This window comes from Rhea pennata, chromosome 17 (genome assembly GCF_028389875.1).
Source record: "Rhea pennata isolate bPtePen1 chromosome 17, bPtePen1.pri, whole genome shotgun sequence".
Taxonomy (NCBI): domain Eukaryota; kingdom Metazoa; phylum Chordata; class Aves; order Rheiformes; family Rheidae; genus Rhea; species Rhea pennata.
The window spans coordinates 11,731,612-11,758,968 of record NC_084679.1 but is presented as its reverse complement, the minus strand read 5'-3'; the positions used below and the strand labels follow the sequence as shown (position 1 = coordinate 11,758,968).

The 27,357-nt window shown below is 35.9% G+C and overlaps 2 protein-coding genes across 2 annotated transcripts in view; one reads left to right on the top strand and one right to left on the bottom strand.

The window, feature by feature from the left end:
- The window catches only part of GNAZ (G protein subunit alpha z), a 38,251-nt gene extending 17,108 nt beyond the window's left edge, over positions 1 to 21,143 (top strand). The window contains exon 2 of the mRNA XM_062589940.1: positions 20,799 to 21,143. Coding sequence (XP_062445924.1) covers positions 20,799 to 21,143 — 345 coding nt within the window. The remainder of the gene's footprint in view (positions 1 to 20,798) is intronic.
- The window catches only part of RSPH14 (radial spoke head 14 homolog), a 96,312-nt gene that overhangs the window by 60,030 nt on the left and 8,925 nt on the right, over positions 1 to 27,357 (bottom strand). The window lies entirely within an intron of this gene.

Here is a 27,357-nt window from a genome sequence, read left to right as displayed (position 1 = left end):
GAACATAGACACTACTGTAATTCTCTCCTGACTTTATCTACTACATTGGCTATTTGATGGTGTTCAGTGTCCAGAGTGACGTGGATTCAACAAAACAGTGATCCAGCCTAAGACTAGATTTCAGCTGCAGGCTGATTCATGATTGTTCTGAAGTAATCCTTTACTAAATTCTCTTTGAGATGATGATTAAGTCAAAGTTAGGTGGAAGTATCCTGGGTAAAAAGAAGTAATACTGCTTTATATTATTATTGCTACTGTGCTAAAGAAAAGTCACACTGCTTCAGACTGATATATATATATATATATATATATATATATGTATATCTGCATACAGTCACAACAACTGCAAAGCATAAGTAGAAAGAGATAAAAGGTAGAGTTGTCAACCATAGCTACAATTTGAGGTTGCCTAATATTGTTACAACATATTACACAAAAATATCAAAAAACACTACATTTCAAACTGTCATAGAACAATCAACTCTAAAAGAAAGGCATGATGACAGACTCAGGATTTAATACAATTTTCTTGTCAATAGTTTTTCACTGTTGCACAGAACAGATCATTATTATTGTATCAGCACTGCATTTCCCAGAGGCAATGATACACATCATTGCTTTCCTAATATATTTTGTTTGTGCTGTACAGTATTGCCTTAATGCAACAGTATAAATGCTGGTTTAGGTTTGCAGAAATCTAATCTACAAGGGCCCGAATTGGGCAGTTAGTACTGCTAACTGTTTCCTCCTTAGGGTTGGCAGAAAAAGTAGCATGTAAATTCAAACTGGTTTCAAAAAACTACATGAGGAACATGTAAAACTTGGTCATTCATACATTGCATCAGGCGACTGTCATATTGATTCCTAGTAGCAAATGTCTACTAATGGCAATGTAATAAAGAATGTCTTTTCAAATTATCAGGGTGGACCTTTTAAAATCTTTTTTTTTGGACGGAGAAAGAGACCTGATTATTTGCATGTTCTGCTTGTGTTATTCTAAAGTGGGCTCATTTCAATAGATTTATCCATTTTTGTTATCCAAATCGGTCTGTATCCATAAAAATATATCTGAGGCATTCTCTCCTCAGCTGCTGGCTTGTTGATACTTTCTAATTTGTTGGGAGTTCTAAAAATTATTTTTATTTGAAGTTTTTAGAGATGTGCAGAAATGGGCTGGTGGTGAAGTTAAAGTAGTGCAGCTTAGAAAAGGAAAATCTTACCAAAGCACTAATGTGCTCATTGTTATTTTAAATGGAATAGACTTATATTGGCCTTGGGAAAACCAAAGCTCTAGTCCAGTGTGTGTGAATTATTTCTTTAGTAATCATTGCAAGGCCTGGATTTATGACAGTGGCAGCTGAAAAGAATATAAATATTTATGAAATCTATAGACAGAAATTAAGCAGATGACTTGTGTTTGAATGTGAGGTGATGTAAGAAAATTTGTCATAAAGTGGGTAGATGAATAGATATGTATGTGTATATACATACATATGCATATACACCTACACACACATTCTTTGCTTATTACCTCTTCAGGAACTGGTAAATGAAATTAGATACAGAGTTAAGTGCTGTGGTTGCTCAATTCCTTCCCTAGTCACAGGGTTGCATCTGTCCCACTGTAGAATGCTGTATTAGCTAATACTAATAAACTAAGAAATAGGCATAAATAAAATTGCAGAAAAATGACAAAAATTGGTGTTGATTAGGAAACAAACAGTTTTCACTTTATATTTGATTTCTCAACATTCTGCAAAATAAGCCAAACATCTACGTAAATTTTATTAGAACCTTACAGCTAATGGGGAAATAAGAAAGAAAGGCAGACCTCTATCCTCTTATTACTCCTCAGTTTAATTTGATAATTAACTGTATCACTGAAAAAAAATCAGTCAAAAATAAATTACTGAAATACACAACTCACAGAAAAGAGATAGGTTTTTAAAGTAATCTAGACTACCCTTAGCTACACTGCAAATCTGATCTTTTGTATCATCATCTTCTAATCAGCTCTATCATCATCTTTCAAAGAATTTTTATGTCTGAATGAAACTTCATGTACTGTTTTCTAAATATTAAAGCCAAAGAGAATGGAAAAGAAGGATTCCTTTCTTTTTATCTAAGTTTTTTCCCTCCATATTTCTTCTATTCACTGTCAAGTTCCTGCTGGAGTTCCATTTCAATATGTAACAGAACACACAGACATATCAATATATAACTATATACACACATGCACATATATAAAACCCTACTAGATACTGAAGCAGTTTAATTTTAAATTCTGAATGCAGGAAATTCTAAAATAAATATGCTGATATGATTGATACCCCATGGATCTATGTACTACACTTTCATTATTGTTAATATTGTACTCATCAAAGATTTTTACTGCATTTAGTGCTGTATGTTATTCTGTTTCTAAAAAATTTCAGATAATTCTGAGTGTCAATGGTTCTATTTGCAATACCTACAGACTTCAACAATTATTTACACACACCACAGCGTCACAGCAAGAGTTGTAGCTGAGAACAGTAGTATATTTTCTTCTTCTTCTAAGAGCACAGATGATGTCTTAGAATATTTCTGGAGCTTCTGTTAGGGCTACAGAGGCAGCACTGCTGAGAGGTGATGATAATGACAGTCTGTACTGTCTGTAAGACCCCTGGCAAGTGAGCAGACTGAAATCTCTTTAGTCAGAGCACAGCTGAATGTGCTCAGGCTGCTGCCCTAAATCTCATCTGACCTTCCAGCAGACAAAGCTGGGAGCCACCCAGGAAAGCCCAAGGCAGATGCTACTGCTTCATCCAGGTTACTTGTGTGATGCCTTTGTATGGGCACATAAGATGAATCATCCGGTCTACTACGTCCGTAATGAAGGAAGGTGAGCATGTGATTCAGCATGCAGAGACAGTAAAGACATCCTTCTGTCAGGGCCCAAAGTTTGTCACTGGTCAAATGTGGGTTTGCATCCATGATATGAGAAGTTGATGTGTTTAGATTTTAGAGAGGCATAGTCCTGTATTCAATATATAATTCATTGTGCTTCTAGCATATATAGTATAACTACTAAGACAATTAGATGCACATTTTTAATCAAAACCTACTTCTGTTTGTTTTTAAATAAATACATTTAATTTTTACTTGCCCATTTTAAATTGGAAGATCTAAAATGCTGTTAATGTGATTTCCTGGATCTGCTCAGGCTTCAAGTTTATAAGGTGGTTTTCACTCTAAAGAGGGTAGATTTTACTTTAGGTTTAAAATGTCGACATACTACTGTTGATAGCATCCCAAGAATTTGTTTCAAGAAACACAGCCTCTATTATTACAGAAGACATTTTGGCTGAAATATGTGATCATTAGAACACCATGTGCCTCTGTTGCAAGTTTAAATCATCTATTCCCTTGAGAAAGATTTTTACTTTTAATGGGAAAATCTTAGTAGAATTTTATTTCTTATTGTTCTGGGAGGTCTTGCATACCAAAGAGCAAAAATCTGATTTGCAGAGAAACCAGGAACTTCTACCTACTCCTCCTTCTCTCCCTGTGAATATCTTTTGCCTATTTTTCCCAGAGTATGTGCATTTAGGCATGTGATCATTTACATACAACAAGAGGCTTATGTTTTTGACTGTCTGCCTCAGCAATACAGCATCTGCCATGTAAATCATCTCTTTATCTCTTTTTCTGAATATTTTAATGCTAAGATATCAGCACAATTCTCTGCTATTTCCATGGAAACCTGAGGAGAAACTTAGAATGACTGCACTGGAATACAGAGGTTGGAGGAGAAAGCATCCTGAGTTCTCACTCAGTGCTTAGGCTAAGTTCAGGCCTCACTGGACCAAAATTAATGTCTTATAACCAGAGACAAAATTGGGTTTACTATTTAGGGCTTGAAGTTTAAACACAAAGTTAAAAATGGAAAAGTAGTACACAAACTGCAATAAAAATATAAACTTCTTCATTTTAAATGGACTGAATATAAAATCATTCTGCAGTTCTCTTGGAAGTCAGTGAAAGGGACAAGTGATAAGCAGCTACGCAAATAGATGGAGTCCTTTCATGACTGTAAAAGCTAATAATTTGGTTAGTATTTTCCCTTCTTTCATCTGGTATAACTCAATCTCAGAAGGTTTCTTTTCTGATTCAGTCCAAGATTCATTAATTAAGAGCTTGCCTACCAGAGAATATTTATTTCACAGCGACAACACTAAAAGCCGATTTGCTGGAAAGGGCACAGCAGGTAACCTAACCCCCCCCCCCCCCCCAAAAAAAGTACGATTTGTACTTCTGTAATCACAGAAAAGATCAGATGTTTCAATAGCTTCTTTTTTTTTCCTCCTGTATTTCTCTGTTCTGTTCTTTTCCCAAACTCTCATTACTCTCCTAGTACTTCAATAGTTTCTTTCCTATTCTGTGACCATAACTCCTCTCACGATCCCAGTTTGAGTTTTTATAGTGCTTCTTTCTTAACCCAAGCAACAGGATAATTTTTAAAAAATAAGCTAATAGTGCTGGTTTTATTGTCTCCAGAGAGCAGAAAAAAATACCACGCCCTGTGAGCAGGCATTGGTTGTGTAAAACTCAACTAGTCTGGTGGCATCTGACTTTGGTCTTTAGTCTCTGGTATCAATTTCAGTTGGAATTTTTCTATGGCAAAAAAAAAAAAAAAAAAAAAAAAAAGTGATGTAGTTTCCTCAAACATACACTGAATCCCATAGTTAAGAAAAAAAATCAGACTACATCAAAATTCACACCAAAACCCCCAAAAAATCACAATGAGGAGCCAAAGAAATTATTTGACTAAGAGCATAAAATTTGATGATGGATGTATGAAAGAACTGCTTTATCTTCTAGCACAGCAAACTCCAGGGTTAGTGTAAAGCAAACTTGAACTTACTTGAACTGTGTATATTCCTATACTAATATGAATGCTACAGAGTATCATTAAGGAAATCTGACCAGCCTTTGATGGTACAAGATTTTCTAAACAATGTTTCTCATCTAGAATGAACAAGTCTGAGGAAGAAGTTGGGAGCTGGAAGACTGAGAAAGTTGGGAATGGGTTTAGATTGTGAAGCAGTGCAGGCAGAGGATGAGGTGGAGTGGGATTTAAGCAATCTTCTGAAATCAAATAATCAGGAGTTAACAAATGATAGAATATTGTTGGTGTAACCTTATCTTGAACTTTTTGTGTCTGTATATTTTGATTCAGACTTTATAGTCACATTATTTTTTTCCATAGAATTTTTGCTTCAGTTAGTGAATGTAGTGATTTTTCTATCATTAATGAGGGTTAAGTGACAAATAATACCGTCAACTGTAGGAACACTGCCCTCATCTGTTGCAGAGGGAGGAAAATGTGAAATGAATGAAGCAGGATTGTAGGAAAACAGAGGGAGTTCGTATCTTTAAAGTAGCTGAATTCTACTCTGCATAACTGTACTAGATCCTTGCATTTGTCCATGTTCCATTTTGGTTCCAAATTAGTCTCTCAAATAAAAACTTTGATAAGTAGTCCCATACTGTTCCTCACTTTTCTCTGATTTGAGACCTTGGAATTTGATTTGTAATACGTCTGATTACTCGTAGCCATACAGGGTATCAATGAAAGCTGCAAAAAACTATTAAATTTTGTTAAATAAATATATCTGCTGAAAATTAGGTTCTAAGTGCCTAAATTAGGTGTCTAGAATTACTGGCTTCCTTGAAACTCTAATTTCTGATTGTATAGTTCCCTATTTATAAGTTGCTGTTAATAATATCCTTTGATCTTACAACATACTGTGAAAATAAATGTAGCCAATGAAATATTCAGATACAATAATTATGAACTTGAGAAAAAAACTAGTAATTCTGTCTTTTGGGCAGCCGATGAACAGCAAGCTCATAGTAAAGCAAAAGTCTGTAAACTGAGTAATGACAATAAAGGCAAGCATTGAATGTCACATAACATTTCCATCTTGTATGGTGAATGAGAGAGCATTTGCTTTCCAATATGCTTACTGCATACACTATGGTGACTGTGAATGAAAAAATTTGCCTCACTGGCCTCAAGAAAATAGTGTGATTCTTGAGTCAGAATGCATTTTGCTGCTGTAATACAGAGCCGTGTTCTGGTGGTTTCGACTGTACGACACTCTAGTTATATCACTACAATTATTCCAGGTTTACAACAGTGTAATTATAAACCATAATGGACTTGCTGACCTCTACCTTTGCCTAACTTGAGAGGAAAGACATCTGGAGACTATAGCACTGAAGTATCAGAACTCAGAAAAAAGATAGAAGTTGTCTTATGAAAGAGCTTGTGGATTAGTTCATGTCTAAGCAAAGTAGAAGAGATGATCCTGAAAATGGCTGAATAAATTCCACATCAAAGTTAATCCCCATTTTTTTCTGAACAAATCTAGCAATAGTAAATTATGCCAACAAAGAGATTTGTATTGTGTGACCACAGCATTTTTTTTTTAATTCAGTCTTGGACAACCCAAAGCCACTTTTACTTCTTTGTCTGTAGCCTGCAGACTACAACTTCTATTACAAATATGGGAGAGAAGCATTTTTTCAGAATCCATCACCATTTCTCTCTTTCATTCTTCTCCAATTACTCTAAAAATGGCTTAATGGAAATCATCTCTTGAAGGTGATTTTGATATAAATTCCAATAATGCTGCTTAAGACCTAAAGAATTTATTGAGAGTGAAAACACAATTCTCTCTTTCTCCATCCTGCTAAATGTGCTGCTTTTGCACTCCTAGGTATCCCTCTCAGCTTACGGGAAAAGAGCAAAGATCAGACCCGAATGTGGACCCTCTATCTGATGGAGAAAAATGCTTCTAAGATGTCACTTTGCATTCTCTCCGTTTAGTTTTCTTGCTTTGTTCATGTTTCATTCTGCCTTTGAACACTGACCTATGTGCCCAACAGCCTCCACATTTTTTCTAGGTTAGTAGGAGGAAAGCTCAAGATCAGCATGATGGCAAGAACTATAGGTAAACTACAGATGGTAGAATTATAGGTAAGGCTGCTAGAAGATCTGAAATTGCCGCTTGCTCCTTAAGTATGCTACATTAATTTAGCAACACATATGGGATAAAAAGATAAGACAGCCATTGTTCCCACAAGAGCTCCAGCTGCACCAAACTCTGTAAGCAGCTTGCCTAAAATATCTTCAAAGATGAAATAAAAGGCAAAGACAAGCCAAAACTCCAGCAAGAATTTCATCTTCTTAAGCTGTGAGGGCAAAAAGTGTTCTTCTCAAGATGACACCATCTCAAAAATAGCCTCAGGTTTTGTGGGTTTTTGTTTTTTTCCTGCAGTGAATGTGTCTGTGTAAAGTAACCCTGATCTTTTTGTTGTAAGTGGCTCTTCTTACTGTTTGTTATTGTTCAAATACTACTGAAGAATGCAACTACTGGTCAACTTTGTTCTGATGAAAACTGATAGTGTGAGCCAGTTTTAACTTTTCTTCTGCATCTAAGAAAAAATTTCTCCTATTATCCTGTTATTCATAAAAGTGTGGTGTTGGACAATGCCAATAATTCAAGGTCAATACATTACATTCTGAGCCTCTTTGCTTATCTAGTTGGTGAGCAATACTCACTGCTTCAAATGATGGTGAAGTTTTTAAAACAGAGTTTTTCTTTAAACTGGACAAGGCTAATGGGAAAGGCAATGGAGCCTAGGAACTAGAGCATTAGTATATGAAATTGAGAAGCTGGCACTAATATGGAATGAAATGGCTTATTTCTCAAAACAGATGAGGTTCTCTAACAGCCATAATATACAGAACAGATTTACTGGTCACAGCAAATATCTCTGTAGCCCAATAGCATGTCCAGCTTTGGCCAATAATGGATATTTAGGAAAAAATAGAACAGATCGAGCACACACTGACACATACCCCACCAGAAATCTGAAACAAGAATTGCATCAACATCTTTTTGTTTAACTTCCCTTTAATTTGTCTAATCGCCTTTTGAACCCAATTACACTTTTATAACTTTTACTATTATTATTCCTCTCTAGCATCTCATGACAGTTTTATATTTAGTTATGCACTGCATGGAAAAACACTTACCTACTGTCAGATAATTAAATTTGATATTCCTTAGATCTAGAATGGTTAGGAATGGTGCAATATCAGTCACTATTTGCCATCTCCATGCCTTTCATGATTTGATGAACTCTCATCATATTCTCTGTCAGCTACTTCTTTTGAATATGGACTATGACAGCAATGAAGCAGGACAGCTATGGCTTTGCCCAGATGAGGGAGGAAAACCTCCGCAGATGAAGATTCCACAAGCTCTCTAGGCAAATTGTTCTAGTACTGAGGTGTCCTTCTGGTGATTTTTTTCCCCCCTAATGTCTAATTTGAACATTAGAAACTGCAATTTATTGTCATTGCCTCTTACTATTTCATCTGATACTCCTGGGAAGAGTTTAGCTTCATCATCTTTGTATCTACCCTTCAAGTGATTGTAGGTTTTCATTAGATCACTCTTAGCCTTGTCTTTGCCAGCCTAAACAAACCCAGTTCCTATAGCCTCTCCTTGTAGGTCAATGCAGCTTTAAGTTACTTATTGTCTAAACACAGAAGGCTAAGATATTAAGCTTAAAGATCTCAAATGCGGACAGCTAAAGTCCTGAACCAGCTTACATGTAAAACTATGTAACATTTCAGGTATATTGAAGGTATAATTTAAATGCCCTCTTGCCCTTGAGCTAAGCAAGAAATTTAAAGCTCTGAAAGAGAAATTTAAAAAATACATTAGAAAATAATGAATCAACATTAAAATCAATTGAAGTTCACTATCATGAACAAAAAAGGAGGACTTTAATACCCTATATATAAACCAATCTAAGGGTAGAACATTCCAGCTATTTACAAATTAAAGTATGAGTATTTATGCTACTATGCATATATTTTCAAGAACAGTGAGATTTTAAATGAGTATGATTTTAACAAGAAATATTTCTAAACTAGATTTTTTTTCTGAACTCCAAAAATATGCAGTTCTTCAGGAATACTGTACAATGCTAAAAAGCTTACCCACCAATGCAAACATAAGTACAATAAGCAACTATAAGTTGCTCAGTTCAGAAATCTTCTTTAGCATATTCACAGCTTAGTGTCAGACTGCACTCACCAGGGTTAACATTGTTCCTGATTTGGGAATATAGAACATGTTGATAGTGTGTGACTGACCTCATAAACACTTAATAATATATGAAATTTGTACCATCAACCAGAATTTGCCAGTAGTACAAAGATTTCCCAAATCCTCACAACCTTCTAGAAATGTTAGGAAACCTGAAGTAGTACCAGAAGTTGCTCTAAGCAACAATAACTTTTTGTTAAGGAAAAAGGAAAAAATGTTAAAAGTGCACATTTTTGATTGGATCGTATCACCAAATAAAGAAAATTTAGACATTTGAGTTGGAGATGACAAGATAGTCAAAAGCCCCTTTTTAGCTCCATTAGTCTTGAGATCTGATTTTATTTTTACTGTATATTATGGACTACCTATGTGTAAACATATATTGTGTAGGTCTGTAAATGTACAAACGTATACTAATAGAATAGTTCCTTCCTTTCTGAATGGATAGGGTAAAGCAATGCAAGTATGTGACATTTTGCTAAGTCATCTAGGGCAAAGCAATGAAAGTAGGTGACATTTTGCTATGTCATCTTCCTCTGCAGTATTCTTAAGAACTGGGGAAGGGAGCATTTTGTTAAGGTATTAGTTAATGGAAAGACAAAGGTGGAGAGGTCAAGAGTAAAGGTGGAGAATGGCAGGGAGGGAGATAGGGCGCAGTTAAGAAGAAGAAACCAATGAGAAAATAAGCAGCAGTGATGCTGAAATAGCTAGGTAACAAAGGATATGTAACATCCTGAGTGAAAAGTACAGAAAATAATAGTAACGTAGTAACATTTGACAATGAGCTACAGTATCAAGGGTAGCTCTTGAATCTGTCCTGCAGGATAGTCTCTGTGGCTTTCAAGGCTGGCTCTCCCCTGCTATTTCTTCCTTTCTCAACTCCCTGACTTGGGGGAAGGAATAATGCTACACAGGAACATGCAGATAGGATGCTATTAAATGTATACTATGCTTTATTCTAGAACTATTTTTATAGCAACATATTCCTTATATCATTGTAATTGATCCTTGTGTTCATGAGAAGGCAAGCATATGGTCCTCTCTACAGTACTTGTTGTGTGTATCCCTGCTTGCTGTTGTCACACAGTGTTCTTTGCTATTATCCGCACTGACATGCTGCTAAGTCACATTTCCAGTGTCTCTGTTTATTTTCCAGATTAAAGCTATATTAAGGATAGATGCTTTTACTGTTTCCATAGGAATTCTATGGAAGGGGCTGTATAGAAAGGAAAAAGAAATAAAAAGTATTCGGGCTTAAGAAGTAAGGAAAATTTGAGATAGATTTGCATAGGAAGGGTCAGAAGCAGAAAAATGAAAGCAGTTGTTTCCATCTGCTGAGAAAACACCCAAGTCTATCACTATAGCTTCTGTTTGCATTTACAATTTCATCTATCTTTTCAAGCAGGCTTAGTGAAGGAGACATAGATCAACTTTACCTTAAGGAAATAGCATCAAAGAACCACTTCTTTAAAACACTTCTGCTGTTGATGTCCAGGCTATCATTTTTTCTCTTATTTCTTTATGTTTTTGACATTTGTGTTGAACAAAAGCATAAGGGTTCTGTTCAATAAAATGCTGTCTACTTGGTTCTTTGAAATAATCTCAAGCTGCCCTGTTCAGCTTGTAGTTCTTGTTTTCCTGGTTTTGGCTTTGTTCTTTAAACTTTCTTCTAAGATACATTTTCTATGTATGATCTCCATCATTTGGTAATATGTTTACAATTGGTTGCATATGGCATTATTAATCTTTACAGTCTTATGTTTTCAATCATTATTAATTATTTTTATATTATAAACCTACACATAATGGATCCAGTGGGGTTCACTACCTATCTTGAAAAGAGGAGATAAACTCTGTATATTGTTCAACTTATTCCTTTTCTATAATTGGCTTATTTTATCAAATTTGAATAACTGTAATTAAATATAAATGTCAGTTTAAGACTTCTTGCTTGAGCATTTGTAGTAATCTCACCTAATCTAGAGTAAAGTTAAGATTTATTTGGTACTTTGACTCTATATTTTCACTAGTTACCTTAGTCTGATCCTGTTCTATCTATATACAAAGCCCTTTCTTTCTGTGTACTGATCTATTTCAAAGTTATCTCTTCAATTCTAAAGTTTGAGAGAGACTGTCACTCTAGCTAGTGACTCCCCATCTTGTGTGGTGTTGAAATAAAACACTTTAGTACTGATGACTGTTTTCATACAGACTGTGTGAAAAGCTGCTGTGATCCCAACAGCTTTCTACCACCAAACTGGTCTCAAAGGCAAATGCTAAATGGCCTAGCACCACCAGCTCATGACTGTGATTACCATCACGCACTGAACTTCCCCAGCACATCACAGTGCTGTGCTATAACAGCAGCCCACTCTCCTAGAGACAGACAGACAGACAGAAGGTGATGCCTTTAATAACACAGGTTACTATACTAATGCAATCAATGGCCCTTGTTCCCAGAAGTATATACATTAGCACCATAAACACAGCCACTGTGGCCAATAGTGGTTGCATGAAATGTCCCTCCTCCTTAGTAAGGTCCTGCAGTATGATAGAATAGTGTCCTTTATAATAGTCCTGACCTCTCTTTCATGGGCAGTGGATGGGAATGTCTCTTCCTTATGACTTTGGCAGTTAAGCATGACCTGCTTTCTGAATACCACAGTGTCATAAAGAATTTCTCAAATTGGCATCATAGGGGCTAAATCAGACTGATCTCCTTGCAGACCTCCATGAGGATGGCAGTAGTTGTGTCCAAGTCAAACTACAGTGCCACAGAGCCAGAGAAAGATGATATTACCAGCTTTGAGATGATGATAGTCCCCAGTTGCTGGACCTAAATGGAGGCCTGCTTCCCAGTACAGGGTTAGGGGAGTGGTCTTTTGCATCTGAAATAATCGTCCAGCTGTTGATCACTCTGCATCTGGAGGACGATATCCGCTAATTGGAACTGGTAGAATTTCTGAGACATGGCAGGCTGGAGCTTGGCAGCTAGACCTCCAGCAACTTGCCCCATTTTCTCACGAGACTGGTTTATCCCAGCCTGTCATTGGCACCAAAATGTAACTACTGCATTAACAACGCTTAACTTGATCATTTACTCTTATGGACATGAATCTAAAAAGCTGCACAGATAGATTTTCCATGAGAAATGTTCAGGACTCTGTTAAAATGCCTCTCCTAATCAAATCTGCTTTGTCTAGTCCAGTCCTCAGTAAACCTTAGTAACATTACAATTCTCTTCTATACAATAGCCAAGACTAAAGGTCCCCTGTACTTCTGCTTCATACTGCCAGATTCAGTTATCATCTGCAGAGTTTTCTCTAATGACAGGAGTAATACTCCACAGGAAATCATCAAGGGAAACAGTATGCTGCAGTACCATTTTGTCAGGTTTATTTCCTTTTCTTCTCTAAAAGAGATGCATCAAATATTGACCACCACACACACTACTTGTTCTACAAGTACTGTTCTGGAAAGCAAGCATTACCATTCCTATACCAATTTTCTTTATCATGCTTGCACTTTACTGAAGAGAAATTTTATTCAGTTTAGCTAAGGTTGTTAAAATCCCTGCATGTCTACCAGTTTTAAAATAATAATAATGTTACTGAAAGAGAAAATTCTTACATATTTAGCACAAATGGTAGTTAATTCCCTCGTATCTGATAGCTTCTCTCTCCGTATTTGTTTTCATATTTAAGCTCAAAGCTCTCTCAACTGTGAGCAGAAACTTTAATGTAAAAGCGTGACACTACATTCCTACCTGGCTCCATTTACCAGCTGATTTTCCTAATTACATGCTATCTTGATAACAAGGTCTTCTCTTAGGAAACTCTTTGTTTTTCTGGAACTCTTTGCTGCAAAATGCACCTTCCCTGTTCCAGAGGATGATCAGGGACATTTGCATGTTTGCAAGTTACTGGACAAAAGGAAGCAGCCATCTGTTCCTAAGCAAGTTCTTCCCCTTAAGCAACCAATTCCTTATTCTCATGCTTAGGGAAGAGTTTGCAATTAGCCCCCAACAAGGCTGTCTGGAAAATGCCTCAGCATTATCTTGCTTATACACCAGCTTGTGTGTAATTATGAAATTACAGTAGCACATTTTTTCTAACCACCTGGCTAGCTGCCCTCCCCCAGGATTACTGAACTGGAAAAGACACTACAGAGAAGAAGCATGCTTTTTTCTACCATTATTTTTCCTCCATATTAATAGAAAATCTTCACAACTCCTTTGGCAGTTGTACAGTAATCTGTTTTATTTTTTGTTATAATAAGCCGTAACCTTTCCAAGCTCCCTTCCCCTGTAATACATACAGTAGTCCTGCAGTACTGACAAAACCAAAAATAAGCCTGCTGTAATAGGATAAGAGTATATGAGTGGATGTCCCATGTATCTTTAGGCTCAGTTTCAGAGTGTGAGCCTTCATCTTATCTCAGAACTGTCAAAGCATACCACCTCTTATTTAAGATTTTCCAATAAATCAAGATCCCATCTGGCTATAACAAACTGAGAGCCATGTCATGTGCTGTCCTTTCAAATGTGATTGATTGCACTACACAAGCCAGAAGCCACTACAAGTTTTAAAATTATAAAGGTAGTATAACCTGCATCTTTACTGAAAATGATTCATCAATTATCTTATTTGCAATTTAATCAAAAGAAATTATTCAGTTTAATTAAAGTTTTTGTGATTCTGAAATATCTACCAATATTAAAACAATGATATTTTATTGAAGAAGAACGTTCTTAGCTGTCAGATACTACTGGTTACTAATTCTTTCACCACCTTGCTTCTAACCAAAAATTTAGATGATAAGCAGTAATTCAACTCCATCTGCTTCTGATTAAAGTTTTTCCTCTAGCTCAGCATTTAGTATACCCATTTAGTATATCCATTATTACAAAACAGCCATTCCTTTTCTAAATATCTGCCTCTTATTAGAAATATTTAGCAGGTGAATAGACATCTACTTCTCCAATCCATTACAGAATTATATTGGATTTCACAATAACTTTAACAGCTAAGATTCTGCCAGTAACCTGAGTTTCAAAACAGATTCTGTATTTGCCACCGCAGACCAACCTCCTCTGCTTTTCCTTGTTGGACAAGTTGTAGCTTTTTTAATTGTTTTGCCCAGGAAAGCAAGACAACTAGTTTACTGAAAGCTAATTATTTGCAAACTGTGTTTTACCAGTGTCACATCTTTAAACACAATTTCCCTTGACTGAGTTTGTTAGCATTGATTAAAGTTATTATCTTTAAAAAACCCAAATCCTATTATCTCACCTGTTGCCTTGATTAATCTGTTTTACTTTTAAATTTATAGAAATTCAGTTTTCAAATTTGCAATGGATAGATATTCACTAACGACAGATCTTACCTGACAAATGGCAGGTGATTAACTTTTGGTTTCCCTATACTCTAGACTTTTACTCTATCTGGCCTAATTACTGTAATGTTTGAGTGACTTTTCACAGTGTCATGCATAGTGTTCTACTGCACTTTCAGCAATTTATTGCTTAATTGCCCAGAACCATGTAGCTGAGATTTATCTCTTCAGTTTTGCTCCCACAGAATGGTGCTTATCTTCTTCCTAAAATAAATGAGAAATATCTTCTAGGATTTTGTGATGCTCTACCCTGACTGAATCCTAACCCTGACTCCTGTCCTCTTTATTGCTAGTTTTCTTTTTTGTAGCATTGTATATTTGAACTGCTTCCCTTATTTTTTGCATTACTGCTGATTCCATTTCTTATAAATGTATTGCTTTTTCTAATTGTCAAAAAAATTGTTAAGCAAATTAGCTTTCACTTTTCTCCTGCCTGGGCTATTAGAAAAAGAATTTCAACTAAGGTTCTTTCTGGCAGGTTTTTGCCTTTCTTGATAATAGCTGCCTTCTTCTCTGGTGTTTTGCTGTTAAGGCTCATGATTATGAAAAATTATACAGCTTCAGAGTGTCTTAAAATGGCTCTGGAACAGCAATCCCAAATCTATACGAGCATTTACAAACCAGTTTATCATCAGTTTAGCCTAGAAGCACTTTCAGGCAGGGCATTACCAAGATCCTCTGCCTATTTACTGCTCAGCTTTGTTCCAGCTACTATGGCTGTACTTGAGAAATATAATTACATTTAATAAATGGCCAAGGGTGTGTTTTTAGCAGGCCAATCCCATAAATAGGAGAAAATAGGGATATATACTTCTTCTAGGGGAATAGAAGGACTGCTTGAATTGCCACGCTAACACTGTAGAAGCCCATTGTTCTGTGAATCAGCTGGTCTCCCTTGGGATCACTCAGCTCTTCAGTTTAATAAGCCTTAAAGGCTGGTAAGTTTAAAGAAAAAAAAAAACATTTTATTCTTCATTTTCCAGCTCTAATAAGCATTCTTCTGTCTTAAGTTGTTAATCAAACTTCGAGACCTTATAGAGCGTGAGGGAACAGCAAGAATGGGCTCCTTTAAAACGGGAAGCCGAGGGTAACTGCAAGGCAGGCAGTGGCAGCGACCTCAGTGACAAGCAGCACAGTCCCGCAGTACCACAAGAGGAGCAGAACAGCTCCGCTGCAGAAACCAGCTTCGACTAACAGTCCAGACTGCCAGACAAGTCCAGAGGAAGGAGGCAATTCTGGCATTAAGCCAGGAAGTCGAATCAGTGAGCAACACGGCAGAAACACAGGGGATGGCAGAAACGTAGCTGCAGTGTAAGGTGGGCAAAGATCAAGGGCGAGTGTCTGAGCGGGTACCGAGTCAAAGTGCCGGGAGTCTCCCAACAAGTCTCCTCACAGCTTTTCCCTAGTTATACGGCTGCACCCTGTCAGAGCTGATCTTGACTACAGGCATCGAATTGTCACACAGGGCAGTTTCCATTTTGATGAGACATTTTAGTCATGTAGACAGGACACCAGCTTAGCGTAACAAACATTTTTGCAAGACTATTTCCCTAAACTCTGTCAGGAACAAGGTAGCCTGCTAGCAGCTCTTTTCTTGCAAAAGCTGTGGAATAAGGAGGGAGTGTGCTTATTCCAAAACAACAAGGCTGTTACTTTTTTTTTTTCCCTGCCAGACTACGGTTTACATCAGTCAGTTTTATGAACTGACTCCCTCAGTGGCCCTACCAAGAACTGTACCAGCAAAACAGAGGATGCAGCATAGGCAGAAAAGTAGACTGTTGGGATAGGGTTATTTAAAATGCTGCTGCTGCTAACAAATGTATCTGTAGTCCTGCCTTAGCTTATATGCCACTCCTCACTGTAGGCTGCATTTTTCTGAATCTGAATAATCCTCTACATTGTTTTCTCAGTTGCATTTCAAATGTCTTCCTTCCTTTTGGTTTCTCTTCTGTACGCAGGAGTTTCCTAATATTTTTAAAAGCTTAAGTCAAACTTTAGCAAAAAACCTATTTTCCCACCACTCTGAATGAGTGACCCCTTCTTTGTCGCTAGAATCCCTTTACTTACACTTACTTTCCTTATAGTATTCAAATTTGCAAATCCAGTTTGCGGTTCTTGCAAATGAATTTAGAGTCTTCAAATCAATCTTTATCTTTTGTCCAGTTCCTTATAGCTCTCTTCTTATCCTTTCAATCTTTTTTAATGTATTTCCTCACATTGTTCCCTCTTCCTGAAACATCTGGTATCCTGAGCTCATTCCGTATCTGCTTCTATGTCTGCCTTTGTGGTCTGTTTAATTTATATTGCATTCTCTTTGGACAGACACTCTAGTATTAATTTTCTGGAAAATGTTGTGCACACTGATGCTACTAAGCGCATTTTTCTTAAAAAGAAAAAGAGAGAAGAGTAGATGATATGCTTTGGAATAATATCCAAGAAGAGAGAACAGAATAAGAGTTCATCTCACTGGTGAGATACTGTTTTTCTACTGGGGAGAAGCGGATGAATATTTTATATAGAGGGGGGAAAACTGAAGGATAAAAAAATTCTGAAAGTACACTTCATAATTTACATGTTCTAGTATGTGAGTTGGGAAAAAAATTATTACCTTTAATCCTTTACAATGTCCAGCCCTGCAAAATCCTTGCATATATTAAGGTTAAATCCATCAGTTTAAAAATTAATATACCACTTCTGGGTTCTGCTGCTTTTTTCAGCAACAAGAATTTTCCTTCCTTTTTAACTTGTCTCTTCCTGGTATGTTCTGGATAATCTTGATATATTTTTCCACTTATTTACAGAATTTTATACCTGTCTGTGCAAGAAATTTCTCTTGGAAGGCGATAAAGCCAACTAAGCTCTGTAAACTCACCTTCTTCCTTCTTTTGCATATACATATTCTTACACATACACATTTTTACAAATACTTCTCCATTCTCTAATGATGTTGCTATTACATCATCTGTAAGATCATCTGGTTTACAGTAATTTATAACCATCAGTCATCTAGTAAGTGTTCATTACATTTTATAATTTATGGAAAGGTTTAACTCTCTGTTTTTGTTCTTGGACCACAGATTCCAATTGAGGACTTTGGCAGCAGAGATATACGGTATTATTATTCACTACAAAATAGAGTAATAAATGCAAACCTCTTAAAACGCAATATCCTGTTGGCATGAGTGTTCTGAGAGATGGCCAAAACCCTACATTAGCTCTAAAATGTTCTTTTTCCAGACAATTTACAGCAAAAGCATTTCAACTGAGCTAATGATTTCTTGCATGGTTTTATGATCAGTTCCAAATTCAGGGAAGGAAAGAAAAAGGATAATTATTAGGTAATACACCTATGATGTTTTCTGGATTATTTGTTGTGTCAGGATTTGCCTTCTGAAAAGTAATAAATAAATCCTCAAGCAAATTTTTAAGCCACGTATTTACAGAATTTTCACAGTTTAAGAAAATCTATCTTTGTCCATATATAAAGCAGGTTCATGTGTCAGGTGACCTCATCTTTGTAAAGGCAGAAAAAACAAATGCAGAGACCATATAATTTTGCTCATACTTCAGCATCTTTTAAGAGGCTAGTGAGCAGGACTTCAATATGGCTTATACTCTGCTACTCTTGCAGTGCCAGCCATCAAAGGGTGCCCAAGGGGCTTTGGGGGCTTTTAAAATAACCAGAAGCTGACAAAGCTCTTGAATACATTGTTGTTGGTTTGATCTGTAAATACAGAATTACTCAGATTTTTCAAGCCTTATTTTGGGATAAATGTGGTACTTTTAGCATGGATGTTTCTTAATAACTGGATCCATTTATGAAACAGTCACACCTAAGAACATTGTAGAAAATAATCTAGGAGCAGTAAAAAATCATGAAGTTGAACTTAAGAATGAAATGCTGTTGCAGGAAACACAAACATAGTACTAGTATATTATAAGCAGGGATACAGCATAAAAGTATGCAAAATCTATTTCCACAGATGGAGCACTACATGCACTTTCAGGCCTCGCATTTCAAAACATAATTGAATCAGCTGAAAAGAGTCCAGAGGAAAAAATCTTTTTGAGGCCAAAAAATGAAAACTTGAATGAAAAAGTGAACATATATTGATATGCTGTTACTGGGCTATCTTACCAACAATATTAATAGATATCAAATGATCGACATTACTGAGAGAAAACAACAAAAAAAACCCTAAATGCCTCTCAAACTGGAATGAAAATTTTTAGTATTGCATTTTTCAAACTTAAAATTCTAAAATGTATTATTTTGTACAGATACATTTATCTACTTTGACTTTGCAGTTATTCATAGAGTTCCCAAGGTTCCTATATTCTTTAGGTAATCATTTTTTTCTACCCTTTAGCCAAAATTTGTCATAAGAATTTGGTCACAAACAGTGCAAGACTTGTATTGAGACAAACTTCCACATTCAGTAACTTCCATTGGAAATTACTGATTTAAGTGAACTTTATAAGGTAATGTGGAAATATACAATGAATTATTCCAATGGATATGTTTAACACCTTTCCCACTGTTCACAATGAAGTAAAATATTGCTGTATAGTTTGATAATCTTCAGGAAATTTTCACAACAGTTACACTTCCCAGGTACGAAATAGTTGAGAATGCTTCAGTGTTTTTGACGTTTCAAATGGAGTGCTCCTCTTATGTTGCTTATAGTTCTCTTTAACAACATAAGCATTTTTGTTTTCACTTGAAGTAAACTGAAAAATTCGAGGGGATATCTCAGAATGGATATTTTGGGAGGACTGCAAGATAGAAACACTGTAGTGATAGGGTGAAGTTAATGAAATAATTAACAAAAATATTGCAGGAGAGAATATTTCTATTGCTTTTTGAAGATATGATTATTACTTATCTCTTGTGGCTATTATTTTCACAACATTGTACAGACAGAAAAATGCCTTCTTCATTTGTATCATATTTTTAATAATTTCCTGGATTTATCAGGAAAAACTATTGCTGAGTATTGGAAAAACCTGGAATGAATCCTTGGCGTTTAAGTGTAACGTGATGTTTATTAAAGTTCTCCTAAATATCAACAGAATGACTTGTTAAAAAGGATCTTCTCCTTTAAAGAGAGGATATGAGTATACAGTAGAAATTTTTCCTGTCAGAGAGGTATCTGACTAACATTATGATGTTGAAATGCCTAGGAAACTTAATAGAAATAAAGATCTAAGTTGGAATATGGTGGAAAAAATGGCCTTTAGCATAAATGCCTATGATTAACACACTTCCTTTATCTACTTTTGGCAATAACTAAGTGATATTTATTTTAATCAACTAGAATATTTTCCCTTTCTATTCAAAACATTATGAACCCCCCTTGATACTCAGCCTTGCAGCCAAATGCATTGGTACCACGGACAGCTCCAGTGGCATCAAATACTTCAGAGCTGCACGATACGGGCAATAACACTGAAGAAAGCATAGGCTGGCCGTTGACTTTTAACAGACCTTTTTGACTTCACCACTAGATTGCCTTTTTTTTTTTTTTTTTGTCATCCTAAAATGGTCATCAGTGGAATTGCCTGCTGATCTGAACAGGCAGATGTTAACTGTTTTGGCCAAATTCAGCTTTCACCCGTAAGTATACAACATGTAAGTTTTCCCACACACCAAGGTAAAACGTGGCCCTTTTTCCTATGTATTACTACAAGCTTATTATTATACTATGAGGAAAAGTAAGGTAAAAAAAAAGTCTGAGTATGTATGGTGTGCTAAACAAGAGAACACAGAAAGGGAATATTTTAATGTTATGATTATGCTGTAGTACTTCAGGCTTTTTAAAAAATGTTAACAGAAGAATGTTTCTATAGTATGAAATCTTTAGTAATGAATCATCCTTTTTATTTAAAAAATTTGTTTATAGTGCTAATATGATTTTGAACACAACTAAGTTCTCCAAAGTTACACCTATTGTTTCCAAATCCTCACCTTTAGACTTTCCTTCATGGTTGCCAATTATTAAAAACATATAAACTAAAGGAAGAATTCTTCTTTGGTGAAATGCAGTATATCAAAAACAAGTGAACTAGGTTCCTGACATTGCATGCTCAGGTAAGAGGGACTGTCACCAAGCAAAACAAAAATTCTTTCTAAAACCAGATTGTGCTTATTAATGAAAATAACATCTTCTATGCACTTTCCACACTTACATTGAAATACTATTACTGATATTGTTGTTTCCTTCCCTATAGAGTCGAATGGCAGAAAGTTTGCGTCTCTTTGATTCCATTTGCAACAACAATTGGTTTATCAACACTTCCCTCATCCTCTTTTTGAATAAGAAAGATCTGCTGGCAGAAAAAATACGGCGCATCCCCTTAACAGTCTGCTTTCCTGAATACAAAGGCCAAAACACTTATGAGGAGGCAGCAGTCTACATCCAACGCCAATTTGAGGACTTGAATCGCAACAAGGAGACCAAGGAGATCTACTCACACTTCACCTGCGCCACTGATACCAGTAACATCCAATTTGTGTTTGATGCAGTGACAGATGTCATTATTCAGAACAATCTCAAATACATTGGCCTCTGCTAGGAATCCTTGGGCTTAATCTGTTTTCCTGAAGTGATAAAAAAATGGGCTAACCACCTCCACTTCTAGTGGAATAAATGGGGCAAAGCTTAGAAGCCCAAGGAGAGAAAAGGGGAAATCTGATGTATGTACACAGATCCTCTTATGCCCCCTTAAGCTGCCAGATTATTTTTCACAAATATATGTTTTGGAGATTAAAATCCTCCTCTCCAAAAAATACAACTCCTTCCTGCCCCCTCCCCTAAAAACATAAATCCCAAACAGAAATAAAAAAGAGATTGAGGCCTAACTCTGTGGAGATGTTTTCCCCACAGTCACTGCACTTTTATTCCATTTGTTTCATTCCATTTCCTACAGTGGGAGTGTTATCATAGTCTATGTAATAAATAATTCTTCATCCAGTTGTCCTAAAAATCATTACTGTCATGAAGATACAAAGCTGGTCAGTGAGAGATGAACTTGTTTACAGGAGGTGGAGCAGAACGGTTATGTTAGGGAGAAAAGCTAGTTTAAATCTGAAGCTACAGAACAGAAGAGTTTAAGCAAAACATTACTTACAGTTGTAAAGAATGGGCATGAATCCACAATACTGGTACACACAGCCAAACAGTATAAACACACACATAATGTATACACATGCACATGATTCACAGCATATACCTTGTACACACTTCTGCTTTACTTTGCTGTTTATCATGGACAGCTTGCCTGTCTAAGGAATTGTTGGTGCATAACTGTTCTGTGATTTCCAACCTGACTAGCAGCCCCTTCTGCTTTTTAAGGCTTCAAAATATGCAGCAAAACTATACAAAATGAATCTATGATAGGCCAAATCAAGGTCAGTGTTTCTTCTACTGGTAAGGAGTTTTATACATCAAAACAGTCTTCTTTTACATCTTTTTTTTTTGCCAAATCTTGTGGTGTTTCACAAAAAACAAACTCTATATTTAAGAAGTAGGTTAGTGTTCCTTTTTTAATAGATACAAAAAAAAATCACAAGACAGTTTTTTAATTATTGTTGTAGTGTCTGCACTGCTGAGTGTGAAAGTTGCCAATGGACAATTCTGTTCCACTGCTCCCAATAAGTTCTGGGAAATACTGTAATATTGTAACAGACTTCCCAAGAAGCAGGAGTCATTGAGATTGTGTAGTATATAGCCTCCAAAGTCTTTTTCTTTTGGTTGGGTTTTTTATTATTTAAAAAATGTGATGTATTATTAGAAGGTTAAAGGTGAGCGATCTGAACAATAACTAAATGTCTTGATATTTCAATTTAATAAATTATTTACAGTTTAGTGAAGTTAAGGAAACTGAAGAGATGCATTCCTCAGCTCCAGGTTTCATCTCATAAAGAAACACTACTGGATGGAGTAACATTCCAGCAAAATTAAAGCAAGTTTGAATGCATAAGAAGCTCTGTGGGACTGTACTGGAAAAACTCAAATGGATCATAGAGACCTAAGTCTTTGGTCAGTTGATTCTTTCCCCTGCCATAGAAAAGACTTCTTAAAGACTTCAGTGTAAAGTTGGTGTGTAAATATATGTTTGATAATTGTAAAGCACATACGTACACAGATACACGGACACACACGCACACTGGAAAATATCCTTCTACTCTTGTTCCCCCTATGTACTATGATTAGTGCAAGAAATCTCAGCCAAGGGCTCTAAGAAATTTAAAACAAACTGGTTAATAACATCAACATTAAAATTGTCCACTTAAGAAAAAATAAATAATTCAAATGATACTGAACTTGTCTATAGCGTGTTCATTAATTAGTAGTATGATATAATAGTTACTTAACTGGAAAATGTTTGTGAAGTTTTCATTCATTTATGACAGATTGATGAATGTGGTTTATTTGCTCCAGATCTTTTTCTTCAGTTCAATCACCAAGCAGCAACATTTCAGTTTTAAGCAACTGAATTTCAGCAACTCAGTAAATTACAAGGGAGGTCTTCCTTTTCAATACCTTTATAAATTATGAATTAATGTTATGGTGAATCTACAGGAAAGAAACTTCCATGGTATCTGCAAGATACTTAGGATGCCCACCTGCACATTGCCGTACAGAAAAGGTACTTTGCAACGATGATTTTTATAACATCTATGCTCAAAAATACATGACTAGATGTAAGCACATACATAAATTCTTAATTGTGCCTGAAGTTGGTCTCATAAACTTCTATTTAAAAATTGAAAAAACTGAAAAATCACTCCACATTTTTGTACTACTAAACTCTCACTATGAACATCTGTTTAGCAAGTGTTTTTGAAACATCAGGCTTAAAAAAAAATCTAAATATTGTTTAAAAGTGCTCATATAAAGAAGTGATCTGTCAGCATAAGTCTTATTGACAGTTTGTCACTGAAGTTCACTTGAAAATTCTATCCACTCAGAATATAGCAAGGTTTTTCAGAACCTAAATCTTTAAAAGCCTAGATTCTTTACAACTATTAGATTCTTCACCACACTCTAGCAATCCATAAAATGTTCACTTCCATTTCCACTGAGTATGCACCAGTTTCCAGAATGTTTGCAGAACTTTTTCTCCAATGCCAGCCACTATTTTGTTAAGAAACTAATATAGCTGACCATCTTACAACGTACATATAAGAATTTCTCCCTTAATATTCTAAAATCCAAGATTAAGATTTTGCTGTCACTCTTTGTTTAAGAACTGGTAGATAATCGCAAACTGGATTTATTGTCTTCCAGCATGCTAGTTTCTTCTACAAAACACTGCAAGGAAAAAAGCCTACTGGGCAGCTCTTTGCATTCCTTGGTAATCCATTTCAAAATTATGGATATGAAAATTCCAGAGGGAATGAGTACATTTTCTGACTTCTTAGTCCAATCCAGGATAGTCTTTCCTAAAATAAAAAGGAATTTAGATCTAAAGCAATCAATACTTAATCTGAAGCCTAGAGCAAAGCCAGCAATATAATCAGTTTCTGTATCCCCAGCCAAACAAGATGTACAAACCACAATCATAAACTGAAGAGGAACTGTAATTCTTGTAGAAATAGTATATCAGTCTGATAGGAGGCTTTTGCTTCACGTTTTCTCCACTCATAAAAAACCCCATTTGTTAGAGGATGTTAGATATTTAAATCCTTGGAGTTTAAGTAGACTTTGACTTAACAACATTTGAATCCTGTTTATCATTTCTGAGATCTGACAATGCCTAGAGCAAGTTTCATTCTTTTGTTTGCTTCTGCACATTTTTACCAAATGCATCAGAAAGACCTAATATTTTTCCCCTTATATGTAAGGAACCTTCTTTTGATCTGTTTGAGGATATCTACAGTCAGTCAAGTCAATCCCCTTTTAAGCAACATGGAAGCTCAAGCTAATAGAAATCTTGGACTGCCAAGAAGACTATAATACACTTGAGGGACAATCATTTTCAACTTTATTAGGGTGCAACCATAGCCAAAAATATTTTCAGAGGGACAAGACATAGGTTAAGACTTTCAATAATCTTCATTCCTGACCTAATCAATGATGGGGAAATCCTATCTATTTTGTAATGTGATACTTTATCCCTGCCCTGGAGCTGTGGGGCCCCTTTAAGCATGCCCTTCTGACTGTTACACCTGAAGGACAGAGGCAGAAGAGCCAATGAGGCAGCATCTCGGGAGTACAGAAGGTTTGGCATGCCTCATAGGGTCTATTTGGTGCTCTCATTGGCAATTAGAAACTACCACCTTCTGCTTGTGAGACGTGTAGTCAGGCTGCTTAACTTGGTGAGTTTGCTGAAAGCTCTATGTGCTGATGATTGCTAGTACAGGATACTCTAATCTCACTCTACTCTTAGAGTGCTATTGTTTACTTAGTGACTTACAGAGCATTTCCAGTCTAAATTTCCTTCTATGGTGTAATATCACATTGCTACCCACTTGAACTGTTCAAAAAATAATTCCTTTGATATTGAATGAAGTGCTACTACTTGATGGTATGTCTTCCTTCACCTCTAGATTTCTTGGTATTGTAGCCATTTCAGACTGGTGAGAGAAGTGACAAGAAAACACTGATCTTCACTAGACCATAGCTTCAAAGTAATGAAGCTGAGCAGGAAAAGTAAAAATAAAAGTGCAGTCAACTTTGTGAGGAGATAAGAGACATATCATAGACATTCTATATAAAAATGCTATAATCAACTTTGAAGGTCCTTTCAACAGAAGTATTATAAGCATCGTACAGTAGAAATGGAAAAGCTTGGATACTTTACCAAAGAACTAAAGCTATTTCTAAGGAAAATTCATGTTTCTCACTCAGTGGAGATAATAGGGAGAAGAAAAACTGAAGTACTGCATGTCACTAAATGTTCCCAATTAACAAAATAGTAGGAATGGGGAGGAATAAAGCAGTAAATTTTAAGGTTAATTAATTAATTCACACATACATGTTCTCTTAATGGCAATTCCTTACTAATAACTCTCTATTCATTTAATCCCCCAGGATGTTTTTCATTTTAGTATTCTGAGTAACTCAGGGTTACTTAGTTACTGTCTTCTATCTGAAGAACTGAAGATGTTAAAATGAATTCAGTTTTACGGAGAAGGGAAAACAATTTCACTTTGCAGTGTATTAAAAAAAAAAAAAAAAACAAAACTGAGCCATGGAAAGGTTAAAATAGGAAGTCTTTGCCAAAGACAGGCGTTAAAATTACATCCTTTGATTTTAGTCTTCCACCTGGATAAATCATGCAATTAAATTTGCATCTATTTTCTTAGTTCTCAGGTTTATCAGTGATGCAGTGCACTACCACCTGAAAGAACTGCACTATTGCAGCTGGGATTTCACTTCACCTGGGCAACAATGACATTCACAGGAGAAATGTTCATCTGCTGCAGTAAGAATGCCATCTGTCCTGTCATCATTTGCACTTCATACAGCAAAACATATTTCAAAGGGAAAAAAATGTATCCTTAAACAGTCCTTATCCATAGATTTCACAGGTTATGATTTCCTGAAGATAGAATAGCAAGAGACACTTACACACAGTGAAGTTAAAGAAATTTTATCTCTTGGACTCTTCCCAAACAGAGCTTCTGGCAAGCTGAAAAACCTACTGCCCCACCCAATCCATCTCAATCATTGCCTAAAAGGATCAAGTAACCTTAAAAGAAAGGAAAGAAAATGGGTAAGAATTGTTAATCTTTGCCAATGTTAACTGTATCTTAGTGAAAGATTTTCCTAAACGTATTTTTTGTTTGTTATTGGCTATGTGATTTATCATTACATAGCACCCCTTGAATAATACTGTTGCATATTTTCTTGCATCTTAATTATTTTCAGAAGGAATGAAAGCTTTTCCATTAATTTCTCCTGGTGGATATTCTTCACCCTTCACTTCTCCACCCCCCCCCTTTTTTTTCCCTCTCCCCTCTTCTATTAAATACATACAACTATTTTATTTCTGTCTGTCTTCTGCTCATTTTTTCCGGTCACTAACTTCTTCTTTTCTCTGGAGAAGCTATCCCTCAGTGTCCTCCCAGTATCAGTGGATGTTCCTACCCTTCGTTTAACAATTCCAGTTTCATGTTATTTAAGTGGCAGATCTTTAAGGTAGTTTGTGCTTTGTTTTTCAAAGGATACAGGATTTGCAAAAGGACTTGCAAAAGCAACTAAAAGACAAAAAACTAACCATGTGACCAGGCACCTATTTCTGAGACTACACAATAGATCCAGGTCTACAGCCCATACATTTAGAAGTTCTGGTATGCTTTAGAAAAAAACAGAAAAATCAGTTATGATATCACTTAATGTGATCAACATTCATGATTTGCACTGGCATAAACAGTATAATTTTATGATTGCATAATACTGAATCTTCTGAAGTGTGTGTACAGCATTAAATATAGGAATTTGAAATGGTTTGCAAGAAGTGAATTCACTTAAAATAATCACATTTTCCTAAATTACTCCTGTTTGGAGAAAGACCAAGTGGCCTAGTGCAATATTAACTGGAGTCACCAGCCACATCTCAATTAACAAAACCAGTCACGCTTCATGTCAAATGCATCTACAGGTTATGTTCCTTTTTGTCTAGTGTGGTGCATGCCGCTTTTCAGGCCCTGAAACTTTCCTGTGCTGTAGAAAACATGAGAAGTTTAACTGAGGAATACTGTAATAGTTGATTTCCTCCAACTGCTACAAGGTGCATTCTATCTGGTTATCTGGAAGCAAGGCGTAGCAAAATATGCCAA